The sequence below is a fragment of the Callorhinchus milii genome, unplaced genomic scaffold (assembly GCF_018977255.1).
Source record: "Callorhinchus milii isolate IMCB2004 unplaced genomic scaffold, IMCB_Cmil_1.0 Scaffold4, whole genome shotgun sequence".
Lineage (NCBI taxonomy): Eukaryota > Metazoa > Chordata > Chondrichthyes > Chimaeriformes > Callorhinchidae > Callorhinchus > Callorhinchus milii.
This window is the reverse complement of record NW_024704745.1, coordinates 62,132,462-62,158,925: the sequence shown is the minus strand read 5'-3', so window position 1 is coordinate 62,158,925 and position 26,464 is coordinate 62,132,462. Positions and strand designations below refer to the sequence as shown.

The 26,464-nt window shown below is 40.5% G+C and overlaps 1 protein-coding gene across 1 annotated transcript in view; it reads right to left on the bottom strand.

Annotated features, from left to right (window-relative positions):
- Window positions 1-26,464, bottom strand: part of LOC103173148 (PC3-like endoprotease variant B) — a 200,654-nt gene that overhangs the window by 20,424 nt on the left and 153,766 nt on the right. Inside the window, exon 9 of the mRNA XM_042334413.1 lies at window positions 498-608. Coding sequence (XP_042190347.1) covers window positions 498-608 — 111 coding nt within the window. The remainder of the gene's footprint in view (window positions 1-497; window positions 609-26,464) is intronic.

Below are 26,464 nucleotides of genomic sequence, written 5' to 3'. Positions count from 1 at the left end.
ACTTGAGACTTTTTAATTTTAAACCTTTGCTTCCAGCTCTGCTCTCACAGTCTAAGATGAATAGATTGCTTGTTATCTCCATCATGTTTGTCTTTGAAGACAATTCCACTGTCCTGGCAATTACAATGCTTTGTGTACTGCTGGACTATTTAAATAAGTAAAATTAGAATATACAGGTTAAAACAACAAGAAATCTGTTGAGATCAGAGTAAATATAAAGTTTATATTACACAAGATTATGATGTCTGTTATATGTTTGTGAGATATTCAGCATTTTGTGTGACATAATCTCAAATATCAGTATTTTGCAGCAGATACAAGGTGACCAAAAAGTTGTGATACCATTGCAATGTCTAATAAGTCTTAAAGAAATTATGATTTTTTTTAGATAATAGGATAGTTATCACACTTTTTGATCAGCCTGTATAATAGTCACAAATACAGAGTTATCTTAAGAATACTCTTCTATATAAACTTTGATAATCTAAACAATTTACCGAGTCTGACCAGCATGAAAATCAACCACACATTGTCTCTGAGGTCCTACATTTGTCCATCGAAGAGCTTTCTTCACTAATCGTCCAGCATCAAGCATCCCAAAACCGTACCTGTTAAAGAAATGCTCATACTGAGTACAAAAAGGTATTGCAACCAAAACATTGTATAAATTTAACAAGTACTGTGTGGCACAAAGGCAAAATTTCAGTGTAAGACTGAGCTGCAAACAATATTGAATGCTGATTTTTACTTTACTCTTTGTTCCTTTGGTTGGTATTTGGAAACAGACTGTGCAATCATTGAAACACTCTTAAATGTCAATTTTCAAGATTGTACTATTTAATGAATCTTCTTTAAATCTAGAAATCAACTGCATGTGAGATCCACTGCTACCTGCAGTCGTTATTTTAAAAAGGATTTAAGATGTAGTCTACCTCTTTGGAGATCATGTTTTATTTAAACTCTACATATGGGGTCTAATTTGCAGGATGTGTAATCTATGTGTAAATATGTGTCAATAGGAAATTACAGATGGCCTTAATTTTATAATTAATGACCAATGTAAAATGTATTTATTTATTTTATTCATTTATTTATGTATTTATTTAATGTAAAAGATGTGGGATTCCCTTTGAATCCTTTTCACAGGCTACATTGATATAGTCATAATTTATAAACTTTGAGCCAGTTTGAGCATTTCATGAAGCATTCATTCCTTGCATTTGCATAGCGGCTTATCTCATCATTGAGACATCTCAAACCACTTCACAGGAATTATTGTAAAGTGTAGTGTGTATTTTGTAGGTGAACGAGGCAGTTAATTTTCACACAGTGATGTCCCACAAACAGCTGTCAAGTGAATTACCAATTCTATCTGGAGGATTGTTGGCCAAGATACCAATAGAAATCCTTCTCTTTTTCAATAGTGCTATGGGATCTTTAATGTCCATCTGAAGGCACAAAAGTGATCTAGGTTTACCATCTTATCGAGGATGGTAGCTCCAATAGTGCAGCACACCTCCAGCACTGCACTAGAGTGTCATGCAGTCTGTGATCTCAAAGCCCCAATGTAGGGCTTGAACTCAGAACCTTCTGACTCAACAACAACAACAAAATTATATTTGTAAAGTGCCTTTCACGTTGGGGGGATGTCCCAAGGCGCTGGACAGACAGAGTTACGGACCCGATCTGGGGGTTGCGGTGGGGGAGGATAGAGGGAAGAGGGGGAAGCAGGGAGATCGAAAGCACGGTCGAAGAGAAGGGTCTTGAGATGGGTCTTGGAGGTGGCAAGGGAGGGGGTGAGATGGAGGAACTGTGGAGTGGAGTTCCAGAGGGTGAGGGCAGAGTGGCGGAAGGCTCGCCCGCCAATAGTGGGGCGAGCAAGGTGGGAAACGTGAAGCAGGCTGGAGCCCTTAGTCTAAGTGGAGGGAGTGAACAGGATGGTAGGGGTTAGGAGGTCGCAAAGGTAGGGGGGAGCGAGACCGTGGAGGCCTCAGAGGTGAGAGTGCTACCAACTGAGTCAGGGCAACATTTGTCCAGATCTCATATTTATTACTCAACTGTTTTACTGTTTTAAATGCTATCAAACAATTTAAATCAAATAATTAATATATGTCAGAAAGAGATTGGACAAATCTAGATATTGTGACTCCATGGAAAAAAACACATAGTTGAGGTGAAGAGAAGATTTCTGTTCAAGGATAGTCTTGCTGTTTGCAGCCTGGTCATTTGTAGATCAGGTGGGAAGGAAGTGGTTAACAAACTGAGGGAATAGGAGGAAGCGAAGGAACAAAAAAATTAAATAAAGATCATCAAAATATATGCAAATTCTTTAAAGAAGTGAACTTCAACAAAAATGCACTGCGCAAATCCTAAATAAATTCTATAGCTCAAATGTTACACTTCAGAATAAAAGTAATATATCGGTACTTTTCCTTGCCTTGTTAATTGCTATATGCCTGGAATTTGGAGATTCATTTTGCATTATTTGTTAATGGTATATCTTCATTAAGAAATCTGAGTGGTAATTCTTTATGATAACTGGAAGCACGCCATGCAAATTGGAGGTAACCCAACTCTGAAATTAGATCAAATTGGAGCAGTGTTCCTATAAGTCGACTATACATAGGCGTCCTTCTGAGGGGTAAAGGGGTAATCAGGGAGCTCAGGTCCTGGATCAGGCAGGTCTCCAGGGCACTGCTGATGACAGACCAGCCAGCTTGCTCATCATTATTATTATTATTATTATCAGGGCTTAGAGGGACAGACAAGGAGTACTGGGAGCAGGAAAGATTCTTCCCACTCAGTTCCTGTTAACTCTGCAAGCCAAAGCCCTATTTGGTAGAATGGTTGAACAGCAGCAAGCTTGCTAGACAGTACTGGACATGGTGGGCAAGCAGCGGGAACCTTGCTAGACGGTACTCTCTAAAGACAGTACTTTAACAAACTATGTTAAACTCCAAGAAAAACCCACCACACAATCTGAGGTACCCAACCCTTGGCTCTTGCCACCCTGTGTCTGATACTCTCCAGAATTAGGTAAGCAGGGTGGGTCCCTCCAGGGAGAGAGTATGCATTCCATTTCAGATACAGGAAGATTTCATGAATGACGTACATATGCAGTACTTTCAGTATTGCTTCGGTCCTCTTAAGCATGGTGGTGGGTTTATGCATGTGTCAGACACCTGGCTGACTTAAAAAAATATATACATTGGATACCACCTCTATCAATTCCTGAAGCACTTACCTCATCTGAGATGGATGATCACAGTTCCACTGGAGCCCAAGATAATAAACATCTAAACCTAGATCCTTCAGATTTACTGAATGAGCTGTGTGCCTATATTAGTAATCAGGTATGATAGAAGCTCTCAATGTCTTCCACATGCTTAATACAATGATCCCTTTATCCGTCAGTTCCTATTACATAAACATTGTTGAATGTATGTGGTATTAATTAGTGCCAGAGGAAATGTTCCCTTTAAGTAAATTCATTAGCTGATCCACACTTTACCAATCCAGTAATCTAGTCAGATTACTAAAAGCGCAGTTCTGTTTATATCAAACATCTGTTAAGCATCTGCAATTATTAAAAAGATTTCATATCTAAAATAAAATTAAGTAATATATTTTCTTTCAAGGGAACTGTGAAATAAAGTAGTCTCGGCCCGTCTGTATTGAGATCTGTATGTTTACAAAGATAATACTGTCATAATAGCTCATTCTCTTTGCTTTAATGGCACAGCTCCTGTTGTTCTACTAATAGGAGTGAAAAAGATCTCTCTTTCAATTTCCTATGACTCGGAAGGTATAATAATAAGCCACATGTCAGTGTGAGTCAAAGATAAAACAATTGGAGAGGGTGGGAAATTGGAAGTCGGGCACATAACAGGATTGGCAGACTCAATCCTTCATCATGTTTATGTAGGTGAAAAAAATAATCTGCATGGTGGTGAAATGCAACAATTTAGCTCATTAATAGTCAGCTCATTATTAGTCAAGTTATCCACCATGTCTAAACCTTTCACTGCATACGAAACTGGGATCCAATGAGAGCATATTTTAAAAATCACATAGAATCTAATTTGCTATAGTCAGAATTATTGTCCTCTGTGTAAATGAACTGCAGAATGGAGGAAGAACTGATCAGATGAGCTTCAAATCCTTGGTCGCATCCGCCAAGAAGGAATCATCTCGGTCTCTGTGAAGAACAATCTGTGAGGAGCTTGGACTGAGGAAAGAAGTTGTCACAGTGACTTGTGTTGATTGTTCTAGATATGGACTGAAACAGTCAATCTCAGCACTTTTACCTGTGCAAGCAAAAGTCACAGTTGAGTTGAGTTTTGTTCCCAAGATCCCAGTGGAGATTACACTGGCATTACTCAGAACACAAAGTCCATTTGTATTCAGGAGGTGATTGAGGTGATTCATGCTTCATTCATTTTTCTCCAAAAAAGACAGGAACAATTGTCACGGCAACAGACGTTCTATGGTATTGTAGGATTTTCAGTAGTGTATGATGTGCTACATTGCACACAAAAAAATAAGGAAACACACTGAAAATTCACTGGCTAACATCAATGTAAAGGCGTCATCATTCTAAACTTGATGCATAACTTAATACTGAAAATTGCAACAAAAATGCTCTGTTGATCTCTTTATGTCTTATGATTCATGTAATCAGACAATTGTGTGAATCACATACAGGATTGGCCTTTGGAAGAGCACAGTCATAGACTGATACCATGTGATACAAACCCGCAAAGGTGTTGGAAAATTGTGACTAAGCCTATTAGGAACAAATCAGTTGTGGATCTTTGGAATCCTGAAGCAGAGAGCGATAATAATAATCCTTGTACAGTAATCTCCTGATAACAAGTCACTGGCTTAACTAGTCACTACCACTTACATAGCCATACTGTCAATGTCTATTTCCCATGCAAAATGCTAATATGGGACTCCTCGTTGTTTGTCACTCTGTTTAATATGCAACTAGCCGCATTCTAGAAATTCTTGTATGTACTTACAATGTAAGATTGATAACTAGTCTTATAAGATGGCGTCTTGCATCACAGAGGCCTCCTGCCCTATCCTGTGACTTGGGCGGGTGCTAGGTGGAGGTTGGGCACTCATGTTCCGAAGAATCGCAGAGGCTTCTGGTCTATTGGACAGCCGGCTGCTCCGCCTCCTGCCTTATCCTATGACAAGATAGACTATGACATGGCCCTCCAATAGATCAGAGCCCTCTGCAATCCATTTCAGCATGCATACTCAACCTCTGCCAAGTGTCCACAATAGTCACAGTGCCCTCTTCAGGCCCAGGAGGACCTATGCCTAATGAGCCATTCTGGATAACTAGTTGCTGAGCCTGTTTTCCTTGGAGTGATGAGTTATAAGGAGTTTACTGCATTTGGTGTTGTACCTTATCACACTGTCAAAACGTCTCAAAGTGCTCACAAGATTTAAAGTGAAGTGTATTGACAGTGTATTTGTAGTAAAAGGCAACAGCCAGTTTACACACAGGAATGTCCCACAAACAGACATAAAGTGAATTAATTTATTCTGCGGGATTGTTGGTTAGGCGACTGGGAAAAACTCCCTTCTCTTTTTCAATGGGATCTTTAATATTCATCTGAACAGGCAGTAGGAACCTTGGTTTAACATCTCATCTGAGTAACATTATGTCCAACATTGGATGATATGTTGATAGATCTGATCTTACCTTGTTCATACACATTTACCATCCTAATTTGTTGCATTAATTATGATTTCTGGAGTCTTCAGGTCTAATGAGCACCTGGGGCCTTGCAAGTCTTGTAATAATTTTCAATATTATATTGCAATTCTATACGCCATACAGGGATTGCTTAGAGAAAATAGTCTTATTCTGCAGGAGCTTTTTTCAGTGTCCATTCATCGATGATACAAATGATACCACCGCTTAGCTAACCAATACTCTTGTTTATACAACATCTGGATATGGTGCCAGACCACATGATTGATTGCCTGCGGTGACTCCCAGATTTGAGGCAGTTCTTTATCCAGGTTAAACATCCTGCCCTTCTTCTATTGTCTGGTCTGACAACTCATTATTTCTGTAAACATGAATTTCTACATTTATATTTAATAGGTAAATGGGGTCTCCTTGGAAATTAACCGGCTCCAAGTTGACATATTTCCCTATGGATTGTCAGAATCGAGCCCAGCCTCTGCGGTGGTCTTGGTAGTCCGGTTCTTGAGCCAGGTGGGCAAATAGTATTCCAGGGCACTGCTGATGCCAGAGTCAGCCAATCTGGCTCATTGGCAGGACCTGGAAGGGCAGAACAGTCACTGGGGGCAGGTACTCTTCCCACTCCAATCCTCTTAACCCTGCAAGCAAAAGCTAAAGAGTAGGGTGGTCCTAGCTGGACGAGCTGCAGGAATCTTGCCAGACAATGCTTTCAATAGCAAACTATGCGGTTTATCTGGATAGACTCCAGTTGTACCCCAGCACATACTCTGACAACCCCAAGCATTAACTCTTGCCATGCGCCTAATACTTTTTGTAATTAGGTAATCAGGATGTGTCACTCCAGGGAGAGTGCACATTCCATTTCAATAAATATCTCAGGAATTTCCATGTTTAGGTGGGATGCATGGAAATCTCAGCTTGGTTTGGATACCCTTAAGCATGGTGATGGTTTCCAGCTGACCAAAAAATATATATGTGCAGAGAACAGTTTCAAGTATAAACATATATATTTATACTAGAAACTGTTCTTGCACATTTTTCCAACCAGTTTCCTGGTGAGTATTGTGAATATGTCTTTAAATGGCTCACCTGACACAGAACCATGTAAGATATCATAGTATGGAAACAAGCCATTCAGCCAACTAGTCAATGATGGTGTTTATACTCCACGTGAGCCTTCTCCCCACCTAGTCCTATCTTCTCTAGCCATCTATTCTCATCTACTACTTTTCAGCTGAATATTCCACTTTCCATAATTCTTGGAATTATTACATGACTGGGATGGTGCAGGAGGTGCTACTTTCTCTTATTTGCAGCTACTTTGACTCTGATTCTAAAGGCATATTGTTCATGGCAGGTGGAACATTTTGGCCTATAGGTGATTCTTCAATTGTTGATAGGTTTGCTGACCAGGACTAATTAGACCCACACTTGGTTCAAGGTTGGCAAATTCTGGCAGCCAAAGAACCAGACTAAATATGTCTCAAGATATCTTGAGTCTTCCGCCAACAAAGAGTTTTGTGACTCTGTGTGGCTGATTAGGCAGAGAAAACTGAATAAAATATTTCCTCAGAGCTAGTGGAAAATATGCCAAGCGTGCCTTAGCATCATTAGCAACAGCGAGTTGCACTTATATAGTGCTTTTCACATTGGAAAATGTCCCAGAATTTCACAGAGTTGGAGCAGGAGGGCAAGCAACATGAGAAATGGACAATGGAAGGTTCGGAGGACGATGTCTGAAAGTGTAGTCAGAAGCAGGATTTTAGAAGGTTTTTGAAAGTAGAGAGGGAAGATGTGATGTGGAGAAAGTTCTTTAGAGTGGGACCAAGTGACTGATAGCTCACTCGCTAATGGAAGGGTGGAGGGACAGAACGTGGAGCAGGCTTAACCCATTAGAGCAGAGGGACTAAGCAAGGAGGAGTGGGACCACAAGAGATCACAGAAAAGTGGAGCACAATTCTGTTTCCCACAGCTTGGGGAAACACCTTTTCTTTCCTTAACATATTCCTTGGCTGCTCAGCCTCTGTAGTTTGAACCCACTAAAATTCCGACTTGATATATTATTTGTATCGAGATAACATTTCACCAAATTGATTCAATCTGGGTGATGTATTGAAACTGTTACATAATATATAATTATATATAATCCTTGCATTTGATATAGTGCCTTATCACGTCTTCAAGACGTCTCATGGCGCTTCACAGAATATATTGTAAAGTGAATTTACTGCATATTTTTTTGTGGGTGAAATGCAGCAGCCAATTGTGCACAGCAGTGTCCCACAAACAGTCGTGGATTGAGTGACCAAATTATTATTATTATTATTTTTTAAAGTTCTGTTTAAATGTGAGATTTCAAGATACCCCTCACATGTTATCAGTGTTAATTATATGCCTCCCCAGCACACAGATACATGAACAGCAACTAATAACAGCAAGTCATTACCAGGGCTCGTTAAAAGATAACCAATGTAAACATCTCAACACATACATTTTTAAAAAAAAGAGATGGTACAATAAACCAAATTAATGGAGGATAATTAACATGATGTGTCAAACTTTAGACCCTTCAGGTTCAACATGGTAAGTGGCAAGAGGGGTCCAAGTTGCAAGTAACTTGGCTGCTCTGTTATAATTATCAATTGATGCCAAATTCAACAGTACAGCCATTAGCAAACTGCACTCAACTTTTCCTGGCAAAGAGCAAATATAATTTGCAAGCAAAAGTTGGCTCCTGTTCAGAACACCATGTGCAACCATTTGTGTAGTCAACAAAAGGACTTTACGCTTTAAAAAAATACCTTGGGATTCTGACATTAATTAACTGAGTGACTAAAACCTTGAGTTAATTATTGCAAAAGTTAAAAAACATTCCCGATGTGCAACCTGTTCGCTACATAAACCTTCAAAGCAGTATAACAGGAGGCATCCTGGACTGACTCTCCTATCCCCGTGAAGCATAAGAGCGAACAGAAGAAAAAGTACTGCAGAAAAGTTTTAAACCAAAAAAAGCTTGTTGTGTTATATGAATGTTGAACATTCAAAACGTTTCCCCCTAAATTTAAGCTTCCAGAATTTGAAGAACAACATGAGAGATCATATATAGAGGTGTACAACCAAAGTGACACAGCCATTTTGTAATTAGCCTTTAATTTCTTAAATAACGACTGCGCTGACATTCTCAAATACATGCAAGGCTCGCTCCTCCCTACACCATTATTTACCAAAACAATTATACAGGGTGACTAAAACGTTGTGATCCTTACATTTAATAATAGCCCCCTTCATGTCAGGAGGATGTCTCAAAGTATAGTGCAAAGTATACCATAAAGTATAGTGACTGTGTATTTCTAGGATGAGAGTAAATGGTCTGAAGGGCTGTCAACCATTATTCCTGGCCTCAACTGTACCTTTTCTGGTTGTTATTGCCATTAGCAATGTCGGTCCATTTCAGCTCCCTGTCTGTAGCTGCTATTCCATTCTTTTCTAAGAAATGATCCAGGCTTCTTTTGAATGAAAGAATACTATTTGCACAGACAGTATCAATAGAGTAATGGGGGCAACAGGATAGAAAGCTGCCTGGGAATGGTTTTATGGAAACCTTGTCACGTATTTCAAAGCCCAAACAGTACATTTGTCAGGTATTATTCCCAGGCAAATTCACAAATATTAACCTGCTATGTAAATAAATATTACCAGCATCTGAACTGCAGAGGCTTAGCTCTGAAGCACATGTTTCATAATCTTTTCCAGCATAATTACTCACTCCAGCCTTTAACACTGAACATTTTGGTTGAAATGTTATTTTGAAAACTGCTCATTCACTTTTTGCTCCCAACATGCCACTTTTCCTCTTATACTTCAGTGCTTTTATCACTTATAATAAAGAACAGCGAGGCTCACATTTAGGTAGTTAAGACAAAGTGGAAACAATGAGTGAAAAAATGAATAAATTCTCTTTTTCTTCCATTCCCTATTTGACCTCAATTTTCTGCCTTATTGCCTGAAGGTGACAAATGCTGGAAGGTGTGTCAGCCTGGAGCAGTGGTAGCACTCTCGCCTCTGAGTTAGAAGGTTGTGGGTTCAAGCTCCATATCAGTACTTGGTATCACACAGTCTAAGTTGACATTCCAATGCAGCACTGGGGGCGGTGGAGGGTTGCATTGTCGGAGGTTCCATCTGCCTTTTCAGGTGGAGCTTAAAGATCCCACGGCACTATTAGAAAAGAGAAAGGAGTTTCTCCCGGTGTCCTGGCCAACAATTTCCCAAATAAAATTGGTCCCTCACTCCAAGGCTGTTTGTGGGACATTGCTGTGTGCAAATAGGCTGCCGCATTCGCCCGCAAAATACACAGTCAATCCACTTTACTGGATATCCTGTGAGACATCTTGGTGACATGATAAGGCACTGTATCAAATGCAAGGATTATTATTATTAAATTATGCTGGTTCCATGGGCACTGGCAGCCCCCTGGTATCAGAGTGCTCAGGGTGCACTGCATTGTCAGAGCTTTGGATGAGATGTCAAACCGAGGTCCTGTCTACCTGTTCAGATGTTCAGATGGCAGTCTTTGAAAAGAGAAGGGAGTTTCTCCCAGTCTCCTGGACAACAATCCCTCAAATAAAATTGATTATTTCATGGCTTTCTGTGGGACACTGATTGTGCTAGATGTGTTTATCTACAAATATACAGTCACTACACTTTATACTGCAATCCTGTAAAGCAGTCCGAGATATCTCAACAATGTGATAAAGTACTCTTTCATATGCAAAGATTATTACCTTGTGAGCAATCCAATCGATCATGGAATGAACTTGATTCAGTTATTCTCCTGAAGGTGCTACAAAAAATTTTCTTGCCCCCAAAATGAATTAAACAAAACTCCAAAATCCATATCAAGCTTACATCCAACAATGTGCATCCTAGATTGGTGATCTCATTTGGCCGACCATTTCAAAAAAAATCTCAGGTTCATTCCATATGAGATAGTTTCACTTGTGATGGAGCTGGTTTGACTTTGAGGTGAATCTGTAATTGATGTCATTTAAACATCAAGTTGGAGTTACTCCAGAGTAGTTGCTAAAGGCAGTCGTGTATTTCCCAGAAAACGAGGGTCCATGATACTAATCTGAAGTGACTGTGCCGATGCTCTTGACTAAATATTTAGAACAGAACATGCAGTTACATTGAAATTGGATTTGTTAAAATTTTTGAAATATGTACATCATTAAAATGAATGTTAACAGAATCTGGTAATGGAATGGGCACTCACTGTCAACTTTGGTCACCCACTCTCCAAAATAATAATCATTGCATTTGATTTAGCGCCTTATCATCTCATTGAGACGTCTCAAAGCGCTTCACAGAATACATTGTAAAGTGGATTGACTGTATTTTGTGGGTGAAATGCAACAGTCAATTGCCCAAAGTAGTATCAAACACTTCCAGGCCAGATAATAATAATAATAATCCTTGCATTTGGTATAGAGCCTTATCACGTCTTTGAGATCTAGCCATCTCGCAAGATAATATACTAATTAGTGATTTGGTCCACTTTCAAACCAGCAGCACTTATGGGCTCTTTGAATTCAATTGTCATTGTTGTGTGGAGCGTGCGGTATGTGATGTATTGATTAACAGCTAAGGTACAAAAGTGACTTTAGGATAATTATAACATCAACTAGTCCTCAGGTATGCTGGAGGCAGATATTCCCGCCATCATCCTGGCTTTTTGTTCAGCATCCACTGCAGTACCCTACTCGCTGTCAGTTTAATGCTATGATCCATGAGATAGAAGTCTAATGTATGGCATTGCATGGCTTCTGGGCACAAATGTTGAAACCATCAGTGTTATTTAATACATCACACACTGCAATTTTCCCCCTGTAGCTTATTGGCTGTAAGCAATTCATTACAGTCACATTGCTTTGAACTATTGGCTTGTGCCTACGAGAAACTGGGTTGAGATAACCCAAACCCAATTCACAAGGGAGGAGAAGGAGGAAGCTTCCATCCTCTCAGTCTGAGCTCAGTGTATCAGAGATAAAGGAATATTTCACAGTGAAGCTCGCTTTTGTATGAGAAACATTTGCCTGGGTCTCGTTGGTCATTCACTTCATAGCTCTTTATTGGACATTGCTGTGTGCAAATTGGCTGCCACATTCATCTACAAACACCCAATCATTACATTTCACAGTAAAAATCTTGAGAAGCATTTTACGGTGTCTCAACAACATGATAACATGCTGTATCGAATGCATGGGTTATTATTATTATATTTGTCTTTCTTTAGTGTGTCCAATTGCTAATAGAAGCAAAATAAGACATACTGCCACATCTAAAGGCTGCATGCACAAACATCAAGATACAGTCCGCATAGCAAGTGACTTGCAGTGTTTCAGTGCAAGAGATATTATTTCGCAAAATAAATGCCAGCAGTTTGAAATCACATTCATTCATATATTACCCCAGCAGCATAATGGCTGCAACCACCAAGTTTCATTAAGGTAGGACAAACATCTTTTGACTTATTGGAGAAACTCTATTTAGTAATTAACCTGATTTGCATATATAAAGCAGGTCTAATGAGCAGCAGTCATTGATATGCTGCTTCTTAACATAATGAATATACCCTCCAACTTTCATGGAGATAGGCCTTCCTGTTCCTGAGTTATAGGGGAAATCTATTTTGTAATTAACCTAATTAGAATATGCAAATGAGTCTAATTAGCACATTGTTAATACGTTCTCCCATGTAGCATAACAAATGCGTCCTCTAAGTTTCCGAAAGATAGTGCTTATATCGCAGAGTTATTAATGAAAATGTGGAGAAAAGTTTGCTCTGATAATTACGCAGTCAAAATAAAAATGGGACTGTTTGTTTATCATCCAAGCCGTTTTTTTTTAGCATAGCTTTGTTTTTTATATCAATGCTGCCTTTAAAATCAAGTTGTCAACAGTGTTACATTTAAAACTGTGTTACCAGTTTGGCATGTACTGTGTACATGGATTGTGTTAACAGTTTCATAACTAGGACTGAGCTTGGAACCTAACTGGAGAACAATGAAATGAAAATATTCTCTCTTTCTCTCTGCTAACCCTAATAGTCATGTGTAAAGTGATTTTGAACAATAAACTTAATTTTGCTCCCTGCCTCACCTCTTTCAAGGTCCCTCTCAAATCTATCCTCTTTGGCTGCGCTTTTAGTCATCTTTTCCCTTCCCATCTCATTCAGCTCCCACCACCAGCTTGGTTGCCAAGCCATAACTGTCAAATGCCTTGGGATGTTCTCCCAATATGAAAGGCACTATATAAATGTAAATTTGTATTCTATTGTATAATATGCTTAAACTATACCTATTACTGTATTCAGCACTATTGGTGTGCTGAACACCTCTCTCGACTTCAAGATCGTCACACTTGTGTTCAAATCCCTTCACTCTCTGGCAACCCCTACTTCTCCGACCTCCTCACTCCTCACACCCTCCGCTTGACTGGCATCGGCCTCCTGCTCGTCCCTCGCACCCTCCACCCCACCATCAGAGGTCGCGCTTTCAGCCACTGTGCCCCAAAACTCTGGAATACTCTCCCTCAATCCCTCTACCTTGCCTCCTCTCTTCCCTTTTTCAAGTCCTACCTGAAAACCTTCCTCTTCAACTGTGCTTATGGCCACCTCCCCTGTCCCCTGGCTCAGAGTTAGGTTCTACCACTGTTAAATGTTCTGAGACGCTACTCTGTGTGGAGGGCCCTATATAAGTGCAAGTTGTTGTTGTTTTTGTGGCTCATTGTCCAAACCCATCACTGTGAATACAAATTGTTGCATTGGAGAAGCCTGGTAGTCACATTCATAGAGACTAAAAAGATGACCAGTGCAGGATGACCATGCAGTGGTGGAACATCATTGGGGCCAAACCCATCTTTTGGGTTTTCTTTCTCTTTCTGATTAATAATATGAAGCACTGAGATCATATTCAGTCTGCTTTATAGATTTTGCATTTGATAAATCATCTATAAGAGTAAGGACTGTGCATTTATACAATCTCCCTTTTGGCAGCGATGTTCTTAGCCAATGGCCGAAGTGTGCATGAGAACAGCCTATGACAACATGCCCTTCTCATCAGACCTCTTTTGGGGAAGCTTCTGACTCTCTACAGTGTTGTGAGCTTGTATCTCCTCACCGCCTGATTCCTAGGAACTATAATGAGCACTTCCCCCAAGCACTTCACAATAGGATGTGTTTGATTCACCTGGTAGCTCTTCGTGTGTGATAAATACTCTTGTCTCTGGGTCAGAAGGTTGTGGGTTCAAGTCTCACGCCAGAAACATTGAATGCATGGTCTAGGATGACACTCCAGTCCAGGAGCACGACACTGTTGGACATTAAATACACATGATCGGCAACATCAGTTACACTTGGGACCTCCTCAACTCAAATAATCGACAACCTCAGCCTTTGAGACTCTGAGAGGTTGGAGCTCACCAACCAGTTAGGTTAGAAATTCAGGTAAGAATCGATCAAAACAGAATTCACAAATCCACTCCACTCTCATTCATACACGTGTTGTGCGCACAAAATCCAGTTGTTTCTGTTTATAATATCTATGGGATGATAATTGACCCTAAATTTTGGATTGATATTTTCTGCATTAAAAGCCAGTTTGTCTAATTGTACACCTCATTAAAATATAAAACATTCTGCAATGGGTAAGAGAAAACACATCCACAGCAGCAGCGAATAACATGTTAATTCTCAAAATGTAATTGCACATTGTTTCTTATACTTATTAGCTACTGTGGAGGAAAATGTACAGTTGTGATCTTATAGTGGTTAATACTCTGCATTGTGGTTGCAGCAAACTCAGTTTGAATCTGAGTCACAGCAATCACCATACCTTTTTTGTTTGATACATTTTTGAAGTGTTTTTAACGTAATCTCAGTGTACATTGAATGTGAATTTTAAATTCCCCATTGTTTACATTTAATCAAAGCCAAATAATCATTTTAAATTGGTGGCGATAATATTAGATCTTATATGATTGCTGCTGCTGTGATTAATAATAATAAATTGGTCACTCAATCCATGACTGTTTGTAGAAGACCGCTGCATGCAATTGGTTAGAGCGATTTGTCCACAAAATATACAGCCAATTCACTTTACAGTGTATCCTGTGAAGCGCTTTGAGTCGTCTTGAAGACGTGATAAGGCGCTATGTTAAATTCAAGGATTATAAGGATTATTATTATGTTTAAAAACACACTTTTCTTAAAAAAAACAGAATCTCCTCAGGCGACTAGTCGGAGCCCTACTTTATCACCCCAAATCCGATTCTCCCCACCCACCAAAAAAAAGTTTGCATCATCTGAAATCAGAAAGGTGATAATCCAGTCTTAGAGATGGGTGTCCCAATGCAATGAATTAAAATTTTATTGGGATATTTTGAGGAATCCATGGGGGTTGATCGGAATAGAACTCGCTTAAGAGATTTAATGTTATCAAGTCATGAAACCCCTTCTTCCCCCCTCTCCCCACCAACTCCCTTCCTTGCTCCTACCCCCAAAAATTTTATATTAATACCACAGATACTGCAAAATATAATGGCAGATGATTATGAGGTAAACTCAATTATTTCCCTATCCCCCCCCCCCCCCACATCTTACAACAACAACCAAATAACATTTGTATAGCATCTTTCATGTCGAGAGAATGTCCCAAGGTGCTGGACAATCAGTGGTTTGGACCCGAGCTGGGTGGTCGGAATCGGGGAGGGTGGAGGGCATTGGGGGAAGTAGGGTGACCAAAGGCATGGTCGAAGAGGGTCTTCAAGGAGGCAAGGGTGGGGGCAGAGTGGCAAAAGGACCTCCTGCTAATGGTGGGACCTTACCCTTTAATTTGTTGTTTATTTTTAGTAGATTGATTCAGGTTGTTAGTCAATCTTTGGATCGCTTTCCAGGGATAATAATCCCTTTCCCCCCAAAATTTAAATTAATAGTAATAATAATTTGTTCACTCAATTCCCCACTGTTTGTGGGACATGCTGTGCACAATTGGTTGCTGCATTCGTGCACAAAATATACAGTCAATCAACTTTACAGTATATCCCATGAAGTGCTTTGAGATGTCTTGAAGATGTGATAAGGCGCTATTATTATTACTAAACTGAGGTCCAATCTATTGATGGACGTTAAAGAATCCAGGACACTATTCAAAAAGAGAAGAGAGTGTCTCCTGATGTTCTGGTCAACAATACAACAAAATTGATCATTGACCTCATGAGACATTGCTATGTGCAAATTGACTGTCATGTTCAGCTATGAGTACACAGTCACTACACTTAACAGTGATTACTCTGAAGCGCTCAAACATTTCAGTATGATAGGGCACGATATCAAAAACAAGGATTATTATTATTATTACTATTGATTTGCAGTTAGCATCTGCAAGAAATTTGTATTAAGCACTTCTAACGCTTTGATCTTAGCAGAACAATGGTTCTATATTCTGAATAATAATGTATTTAATGCCGCATCTTTCACATCAAGAGGATGTCTCAAAGCACCTGAAATGATTTGCCATGAAGGGTAGTGTTGTGTGTATTTTGTAAACAAATCCGCAAAACGATAATTTCTGGACAGACACTAGGAAGCATTTCTTCCTATAGTGGATAATTAACAGGTGAACTAGGAAGGATGGTTAAGGTAAAAAAAAGGACTAATTTTAGCTACAATGGGAAGAAACAGTTTTATGTTGCAATTGGATCTTATCCTTCCAGAATACTCTGGATCCAATAAACTAAAGGGTTTTCTTCCTCTTTACTTCCTCTTTAGTGATCATTGTGAATAAAATAGGTTAGTGGCATAAATCATTCGAAAATAAGAAAGATGACGTGATTTAAACACCTCCCCCATAGGGGAGTGGGATTGGTGGTGGTGAGCTTCTTTGGTCTTCCCCAAACAAAAGAAAGGAATAATGAAGAACTTCAACATTCAGAAGGGAAAGTAATTCGAAAGCGTGGTCCAAGAGGTACGGTTTGAGATGGATCATGAATGAGTGGAGGGGGTAGCGAGTTGGAGGGATTCAGAGATTGAGTTGCAGAAGGAGGGGCTTGATAGCTAAAAGCCCACCCACCAATGGTGGGGCAGATAGAGCGGGGGACATTAAGCAGGACACTCAGCAGTTTTCGTTGAGAAAATGGAGTACCTCGGGTTGTTATGGTTGAAGGACAGCTTACGGGTAGAGTGGGGCAAGGCTCTGGCTGGTCTAACTCATTGATCAAAGTCAAGAATATCATCAATATATTTGAGAGAAAACTTGATGGGTACATTAGGAAGAAGGGAATAAGTGAGGATAATAGGAGGTCTAGGGGCTCATGTGGTGTATAAAGAACAACAAAATTACATTTGTACAGCACCTTTCACATCGGGAGGATGTCCCATGCTTTTCCAGTGGCATGGATTAGTTGGGCCAAGTGGCCTGGTTCCATGTGGTATCACTCAATGAAACTCTATGTAATAGGTCACATTCCACAATCAACGGCAAAATTAAACTTTGATAGTCAAACCAGTACCAGTTGGTGGCTCCAAAATCGTATTTAGTATTCAATAACAAACAACTTGCATTTAATTAAAACCTTTCACATGAAGAGAATGCATCAAAATGTTTTACAAACTAAGAATAATTAGAAATGAAATGAATGTTGTTGTACAGGCAACCAAACATCTAACTTGGAACAACACGTGTTACCAACAACAATGAGATGAATTGACAATTTGAAGGTGGGGTAGTGGGGAGCGAAATCTGGAACAAGGGGGGAATATAAATCATGATGACCAGGAGAAAAACTCTATGTTTCTTTGAAACATGTGGAGTCCTGTAGCTCAGTGGTTAGAGCACTCGCTTTGCAAGCGAGAGATCTGAGTTCAATTCCCGGCAGGGTGAAACCTTGTGCAAGTTTTCTTACTCCACACGCCTAATAATAATCCCTCAAGAAAAAACAATAATAAATTGGTCACTTCAATCCACGACTGTTTGTGGGACATTGCTGTGCGCAATTGGCTGCTGCATTTCGCCCACAAATAATAATAATAATAATCCTTGCATTTGATATAGCGCTTTTCACGTCGGGAGGACGTCCCAAAGCGCTTCACAGAACACACTGTAAAGTGAATTGACTGTATATTTGTGGGCGAAGGCGGCAGCCAATTGCGCACAGCAATGTCCCACAAACAGTCGTAGATTGAAAATGACCAATTTAATTATTGTTTTTGGTTTTTGGAGGGATTATTATTAGGCGTGTGGAGTAAGGAAACTTGCCCAAGGTTTCGCCCTGCCTGGAATTGAACTCAGGTCTCTCGCTTGCAAAGCGAGTGCTCTAACCACTGAGCTACAGGACTCCACAGTCAATTCACTTTACAGTGTGTTCTGTGAAGCGCTTTGGGACGTCCTCCCGACGTGAAAAGCGCTGTATCAAATGCAAGGATTATTATTATTATGAACAGCGATATAAAGTGCTGGCTATCAGTAAGGATTTTTAAACTGGCCCAAAATGGATGCGCTCTTTGTGGGAAGTGGAAGATAGATCGGATCCAAAAGCTGACTTATCCCAGGATACAAAGAGAGCTGCATCATGAGCCACAGTAAAGCCAGGGTGTGAGAGTTCTGGTTAATGATCAAGCCACTGCAGCTGTTGTGTGTCAAAACATGAACCTATTGTAGAACTTGCAAAAGACCTGCCAATCTCAAAGGGTTAAAAGCACTTTCACGGACTAATAAGCTGCAATTGCACCACTTTTGTTGGTCTATACAGAAAAGCATTAAAACAAACCTGAAACAACATCTGACTAATTCTAGCCTCCCAATAAAATTCATGGTTTTCAATAAATGTGCTGAACACGACCACAGTCACACCTTTTTACGAGTTCATTGGTTTTACGAGCCAATAAAATGAGTTAGTATAATTTGAAGGCTTTTTTTAAAAAAGACACTGTTTGGGACATTTTTGTGCATTAACAATAAGTGACCTGCGTCTGACTATAGTTTGGAATTGCCATCAAAGTAATGCGATCGGAACTCTTACCCTTTTTGAGGATCTGACCACCTTCCTTTTGCCAATCTGCAATGGCTGTCACATAAAGTCTAACCTATAAACAATATTTAACTAATTTTCCTGAACATTTTTTTAAAAAGAAAAAAAAAGAATCAATTTGAATGCAGCTTCAATGTGCTTTTACCCGAGCAACTCCCATTGATAAACAACTTCAAAATACTTAGGACAGATGTTTAAGTCTTATTTCACTTTGTGTCACTTTCATTGCATACCAAATAAGATCCATATCCTTTTACAGTCTTTATTGATCGGCTCCATAATAGAAGGAGTTAGTTATCCACTGTATCCTAAATTATAGTACGTTTCCATTTGGACTATATGATGTTAAAAGTCTCTCGTTGAGTGGAGAATAATTCTGCTTTGTTACACTGAACAGACAAAACTTTTTATTGTTTAAAATGTTTGAGGCTAAAGTAATCATTGCTGCTTAAGCTATCACAATGAAAAATCATTCTGCGTCCAGCTTCATTCATTCATTCATTCATTCATTCATTCATTCATTCATTCATTCATTATGAACTAATCTGAACACATCATAATTTGTATTGTTTGCATTGAACAATCTTGGATTTTTAAAAAAATATATAATCACACATCGTCTGAGTTATGTCCTTCTAAAAAGTATTTGCACAGGTGATTTTTTTTTCGAAACCAATTGCACGAATAAGCGAGTTCTGTTTGATGCTTCACTCTTTTTTTTAATGGTGAAACTCTGACCAAACATCTGTTTACAGTACGCTTTTCAGCACTGAGCTGTTTCAAAGCTCAATTGTGCATTTTGCAGATAAAGTGGGAAAACTACTGGAGGCTGTATTGTAAGCAGCAGTTGCTGTGGCAACGCCAGTTTCGAGAGCTGGTTCTCCATTACCACTTAATTTAGGTTTCCTAATTGCATTCCACTGAATCAGTAGCGACAATATCTCCAGAGCTAAACTGCAATGCCCAGTCTAGCGCAAACCTCTTTGAAACAGGCTTTTTTTTTTGAAAGCCAGGAGCTATAAAAACCCAGCATGACGCACAGTGTATGAGGAACCTGTAACTTGGATGAACTGCTGACTGCCTTCTCATCCTCAGGAACTTCAGCTGCACCACTTCAATCTACTGGTGCTTCCTACATAAAGCTCATAAAGCACGGCCATGTGGAAACTTGCCTCTGGACTGACATTTCTGTGCAAACTACGTTTAATTGTATGCAATGCATAGTGTCATTGCCTCCCTATTTCACCACACACCAGCAGGTCGTCGGCTCAAGACTACACTTTCCTTGAACTGTCCTTGTCCCACAATACCCGGAGAACAATACTTTCGCAGCTTAAATTATTTGCGACTGTTCAGCTGTGTGCAGAACATGACCTAAGAGAGTCTCGTCGGAACCACTAGACATAAAAGCATTCCAATTATCGACCGCACTGCTTTAATAGTGGAGGCAACTAATATGATGGCGAAAGCGATTCCGCCACCAAAGCGGCTCTCTGTAACTGTCAGGTTAGCACTTTGAGCTAAATTCTTGTAAATCAGTCACATTACGCCACTGGTCGCAAATGCACCCCATTGCTGACCAAGAGTCCTGTGCTGCTCATCTTCCTTAAGTTTTGCACTTGGGCTGCTTTCATTTTCAGTGCATTTATTTATTATTTTACGATGAGCAGAGCCGGTGTGAAGGGTGTGGAGATTGCAGTTTGTTGTGTGTGACCCTTTGTGAGTGACTTCTGAACATCTGGGGAGAAAGGAGAGAGAGAGTGTGTGTGGGGTGGGGTGTGGGGGGGGGGACACTGACTGCAATTTAAGTGCATTATGAACGGTCATCCTCTGTGAGTTAAGTGAAGAAGCACGAACACAGCAGCAGCAGCAGCATTAGGCTCTGCGGTGTCACACTCCGACCACAGTCGATCCCTCTGAAACGGACAAACTGTTCGCCAGTCATGAAGTGCGATGCGGTTGTCAGAAACAAACACTGAACTGGAATCTATGCAGCACAATTAGCAGCCAGATAGCCGTTGTGTAAATTAAACTATACAGTTAATACAGGTAATTAAATATTAATTACATATTGACTGTTCAGTTATCTCATTCTTGCTGATTAACCGACCACACAAGGACCACAATCCATAGACATCAACACGCAACACGCAGAGGCAGGATTTCAATTCAGTTCTTTTCCTGAGGGGAGGCGGATTTCAGCACTGATTTTATTTGTAATGGGGGTGGGAATGTAGGAAGGAATGTTTGTAACCTCATTGTCCCCCGTTAAGTTTACACTGATGCCCAAAACATTGCACAGGAAGTGGCGAAAACACACAAGTGCCCATGTAGTTAATGTGTAACCCAGAAAAAACATAACATTCAAGAGGAATTTGCAATTAAAGTGCACAGTTAATAGAAGTGAGCAGAATAGCTACAAATAGGAATATGGGCAGTAAGATACACATCAAGGTGAAATGCATTGCACTGAAACCATTTAAAAATTACTGGACAACTAACATGTGAGATTGGATTTTTCTAAACAGAAAATCAATTTTTATTCCTCGCACTATGTGTTGGACACTTTTGCTCCTTTTAGATTTTAAATGCATGGAACAACAGTTCAGATTTCTTCCAAAATGCCAAGAGCATCTTGACTTGAAACCACTTTCCTCCTAACATACATAAACTGTATGTAAATGCTGTAAATCTGTTTTTGCATTGCACTTCGTTGGTCTTAGGCTGAAATGGGCTTGATTGATTTTCATCTGAAATTCTATTCTTAAACACACCATGAGAGGCTCATAAAAAAATATTTGTGGGCACACAAGTTTCTCCGGTGAATTGAACGAGTAATTCAAGGCCATGGGTCAGATGCAGACGTTTGCTTTTCTGAACAGTAGAAATACACGACTGCATTACATGAGGCTACAACATTTCAAGCAACATTACAGCTGCATTGAAAATAATGATCAACGTTGTACTTGATATGACACCTTATCACATCGAAACATCTCAAAGCACTTCAAAGTTATTACTGTCAAGTGTAGTAACTAGATACTGGTGAGTAAACACGGCAGCCAATTTGCATACAGAATGTCCTACAAATAGTCAAGAAGTGAATGATCATTTATCTGGAAGGCTGTTAGCCAGGATGATTTGTGACAAACTTGGGAAGCAGCTGCAGGGAGGGAGGATTCCGGCTTACACTAGCTTGTCACTAAGCACCATGGAGGAATAGTAGGCTTCATATGGGCATGTCTATTTGCCAAGGCCCTTCGCAGGAAGACCTGGATTAAGCAGCTTGTGCTGAGTAAGCCTGGTACGCGGCATTGGACTTAGACATCGAGGACTTCGAGGTGGCTAGAATATCACAAGCTATTCTGTAAAGGTCCTTCCACCGCAATGAAAGCAGATGTCCATCAGATAGCAGTTGAGGTTTGGGGAAACAGCTGTGGGACGGGTTACCAATAGTCCATATTTGCACTTCCAATGCTTGGAATCCACCCTGATAGATTTGAGAGAGATAAGCAGCTGCTGCTTAAACTCTGCGCCTCCAACTGGTGAAATGATCACTCAATGGGAAGCGATGTGTGTCCGAGCTGTGGATAGGAAGATGATGGCAATGCTCTCACACATTTTATGCTGAGTTTTGCTGCCCAACTGGAAGCTCATAGGGAGTTCCTGCCATCCACGCTTGTCGGATGTCAAATGACCATCTAGTGACTATCCTCCTTGGGGGGGAGGTAAGCGAGGTCTCCTTGGAGCTGAACTGGCTCTACGGTGACATGTTTGGCAATGGAATGTCAGAATCGAGCCAACCCTCTGTTGCAGTCTTGGTAGTCCAATTCCTGAGCCAGGCGGGTCCGCAGTACTCCAAGGGCACTGCAGAAACGGCTGCAGCCTAACCAGCCTAGCTCATTAGCAACACTTGGAAGGGCTCTTGTTAACCCTGCAAACCAAAGCCGTAATGGGAAGGGTGGTCCTAGCTGGACAAGCAGTGGGAATGTTTGTCAGACAGTGCTTTCAATGGCGATTTTAACTGGTTGGACACCAAAAATATACCCCTAGCCAATGCCTAAATATATCTCTAGCACAGTTGAGCATACTGTTTGACCAGCTTCACTTTATCCAGGTTGGATCACCCTTCCTGTTGCAGTTTTGGCTTATAGGATTGATAGGAGCTGAGCAGGAAAAAATCTCTATTACTGGTCGACTCCTCCAAGTCCTACTGATGATTCAGGCTGGCTGGTTTATCATCAACAATGCTTTGACGTATTGTTATGGTGCTTTATCACGTCTTCTAGACGTCAGAATATACTGTAAAGTTAATTAATAGTATATGTTGTGGGTGAAACATGGGAATGGAAAGGTCAGGTTATTCTTTTGCATTGTCTCACATCTGTACTGACATTGTTCAACCGGAGGATGAGACAATGGACCACTTAACATTAGCTGTCAATGCTACTCCTATTTATTCCACAGGAGAGCCAATTCTTTGCAGAGTGGATATGTGTTTATCTCCTATTTGTTTCTGGTCCTTCATTCCTTCGTAGGTAGGATGGAGTGCTCTGCTTCTCTGAAGCACTCTGCTTAACAATGCCGTAGGAAGATGTGAAGGAATAAGAATAACCCATGGTGATTTGTTTCTCAAAAAACATACAATCCGATGGTGATACTAGAGTAATTGAGTGCATTCAGTGCAGTGCATCTTGTTTTACAATCATATTATTAATACTGGGCATAAGAGTTTGATGGATTCTATAGTCTGTTATTATTCAATAACTGCATATATTAAAAGCAACACACACTATATTTACATTTTTTGTTTCCAATTGTTACACAAAACCTATATAAATATTTACTCCTCGTGTGATACTATGTGACACATAATGAACAGTTCTCTGCTCGTTCAAGTGAAAAATTGGTTTCAGACTGATGTTCTATTGCTTTTTAGTTTTTCTTAGCTTTACGCATTTTATAGCAATGGATTCACATTTAAGAGAAAATGAGCAGCCATGGAGAGATGACAACCAAGTCTTTGAGCAAATTGTGATCTGTGTAGACAAATATGCAAAAGAAATGACAATTTTAGACAGTAACACAATACCTGGTAGAGATCAGTACACACACAAAGTCAACGTGGACAGGGTAAAATTGGATAAAGTTGGCTGAGGCTAGAGCTCTATTTCTGACTTCTTTTTATTTCAAGCTGATTTAATCTTCCATATAATACAGATGAGAAGATAGCTGGGGAGGGGGGGGGGGGATTCTGTGATCACTGAATGAAGCGTTTTCACTCTGCAGCATGTTACATGTGTAGAGTACTGAATCAGTGGAGAACCTAGGGACCTGGAGAAATCCACAGAATGTAAGTGCAGCTATAAACTTTGAGGAGTGTGACCCTAAACAAGTAAAAGTGACAATAAAGCTCCAGTCATGCAATGTTGGATTTACAACCAAAAGGACTTGGTTCTTCCAGGAGGCACAACTGACATTTGGCTCTGAATACGGCAACAGCAACTCACAGTTATACTGCGCCTTTCACACAGGATAATGTCTCAAAGCTCTTTACAAAGACAACGGGGATTACTCAGCAGAGTGAGAAGAAGGGGGATGGGCGTAAGGATGCTGACCAAAGACACAGTCAAAGCCTTCATTTTCTGGAGGGTTTTGAAAGCAGCGAGAAAAGTTGTAAGACAAAATTTTGAGGGAATAGTTTAAAAGAGCAGAAACAGAGTGGTTAAAAATGGAGGTGTCGTCCCTGAAAGTACCATCAATTGTTGTTAAATGAGTTGTTAGGCAGTGGCTCAAAGCAGTAAAGCACTCCTTCCTGTTAAGTGAAAACTAATAAGACATAAAGATATATTGGATCACTAATGTGTCCCCCCTGTTAAATACAATGGAGTAGCATTGACAGCTTTGTCTGCTCTTCCAACTGAACAACAGAACTATGGAGATAGGATTGGGGGTACTGCTGGAGTCTAACCAGCTAAAACCACATAACAAGGGGTGTAAGGTATGGTCAGAAGTGGGTGATGTGGCGAAGGTGAAGGAAAGAGGTTCTGGTCAGGGTCCGGATGTATGGTAGGAAAAACAACTGGAGATCAAACTGGTTGCCTAGGATGCACACATGTTTAGTGAGTCTGAGTCATAGCCCGAGGAGGTTAAGGTGGTCGGAGCTTCAGATGAGAAGACATTGAATGGAGTCAAGGAGGATTGTTCCTCTTGCCAAGGAGGATTTAAGAAAAAGTGGTTTTACAGATTTAGACTGTCATATAATGATAGACTAAGTGATATGGTTGTGGAGCTATAGTAGTCGTAACATTAATTTTATTTTATTGGCCAGTACTGTTGAAGATCATTTCTTGTTGATTGACATGCATCAATTTCCTTTTACTGTGTGCATGGTTTCAGGTTGGAATTAAATCTATGGTGAAGAAAGCTAGAATTAAGTAGAACAAAAAAATATATAGTATGGAAACAGGCCATTTGGCCATTGCAATACATCTCTCTCCATGTAAAATCCCTAATGTGTTACAAGAGAGGGTGAGAGGGGGGCAACTTCCAAGACTAGGAGCCATGTTGTAAAATCACAGAGTGTTACAGAAACAGACATCTATCCAATTCCCTTTTAAAAGGCAAAAGTGAGTGGAGATAGCTGAGAATTGTGGACGTTTAGACACATCGATTCCAATGTATAGAATAAGAGTTGACCTTGGAGTCTATATCTCTTGTTTCTTATTTTATCTTTTTGCTTCCTTCATTTCTTTATGAGTTGGAACTCTTCTCTTTTGAAGATTGTTTTGTCACTGCTCAAGCAACATTATTTCCCCTTATACCTTTCAGAGAATACTCCTAATACCACTTTTGTTTTATATCATCCTGTGCGAGTATTGTTCTGTCAGTCCATCAGTCATGTCAGGACCTGCCCATCAGTAATAAGAGCTGTACAGTAAAAAAAAACTGCCATCATCACTCCCACTTTGAAAAAACCCTCCCTTGATGCGTCGCAGCTATCAAGCTACCGGCCCATCTCCAACCTCCCCTTCCTGTCCAAGGTCCTTGAAAGAGTTGTCGCCTCCCAGCTGCGCTCTTTCCTCTCCACCCATGCATTATTCGAACCCCTTCAGTCGGGTTTCCGTGCTGCCCATAGCACAGAAACCGCCCTGGTCAAGGTCACCAATGACATCTTGACCATCTGCGACCAGGGCTCCCTCTGCCTCCTCGTCCTCCTCGATCTATCGGCAGCATTCGATATGGTCGACCATGCTATCCTCCTCCACCGCTTGTCCTCCCACCTCAACCTTCAAGGCCCTGTCCTTGAGTGGTTTAGGTTGTACCTCTCCCACCGTCTTCATTTTGTTTCCACAAACGGCTTTTCCTCCAGCCCCCGCATTGTCTCGTGCGGTGTCCCTCAGGGCTCTGTCCTCGGTCCCCTCCTCTTCACCCTCTATATGCTCCCCTTTGATGACATCATTCGCAGACATGGGGTTAACTTCCACATGTATGCGGATGACATCCAACTCTACCTTTCCTCCTCTACCCTCAACTCCACGACCACCGATGTCCTGACAGCCTGCCTGTCCGACATCGAGTCCGGGATGAGAAAGAACTTTCTTCAGCTCAACGTGCGCAAAACTGAGGCCCTCATGATTGGCTCGCGTCAGC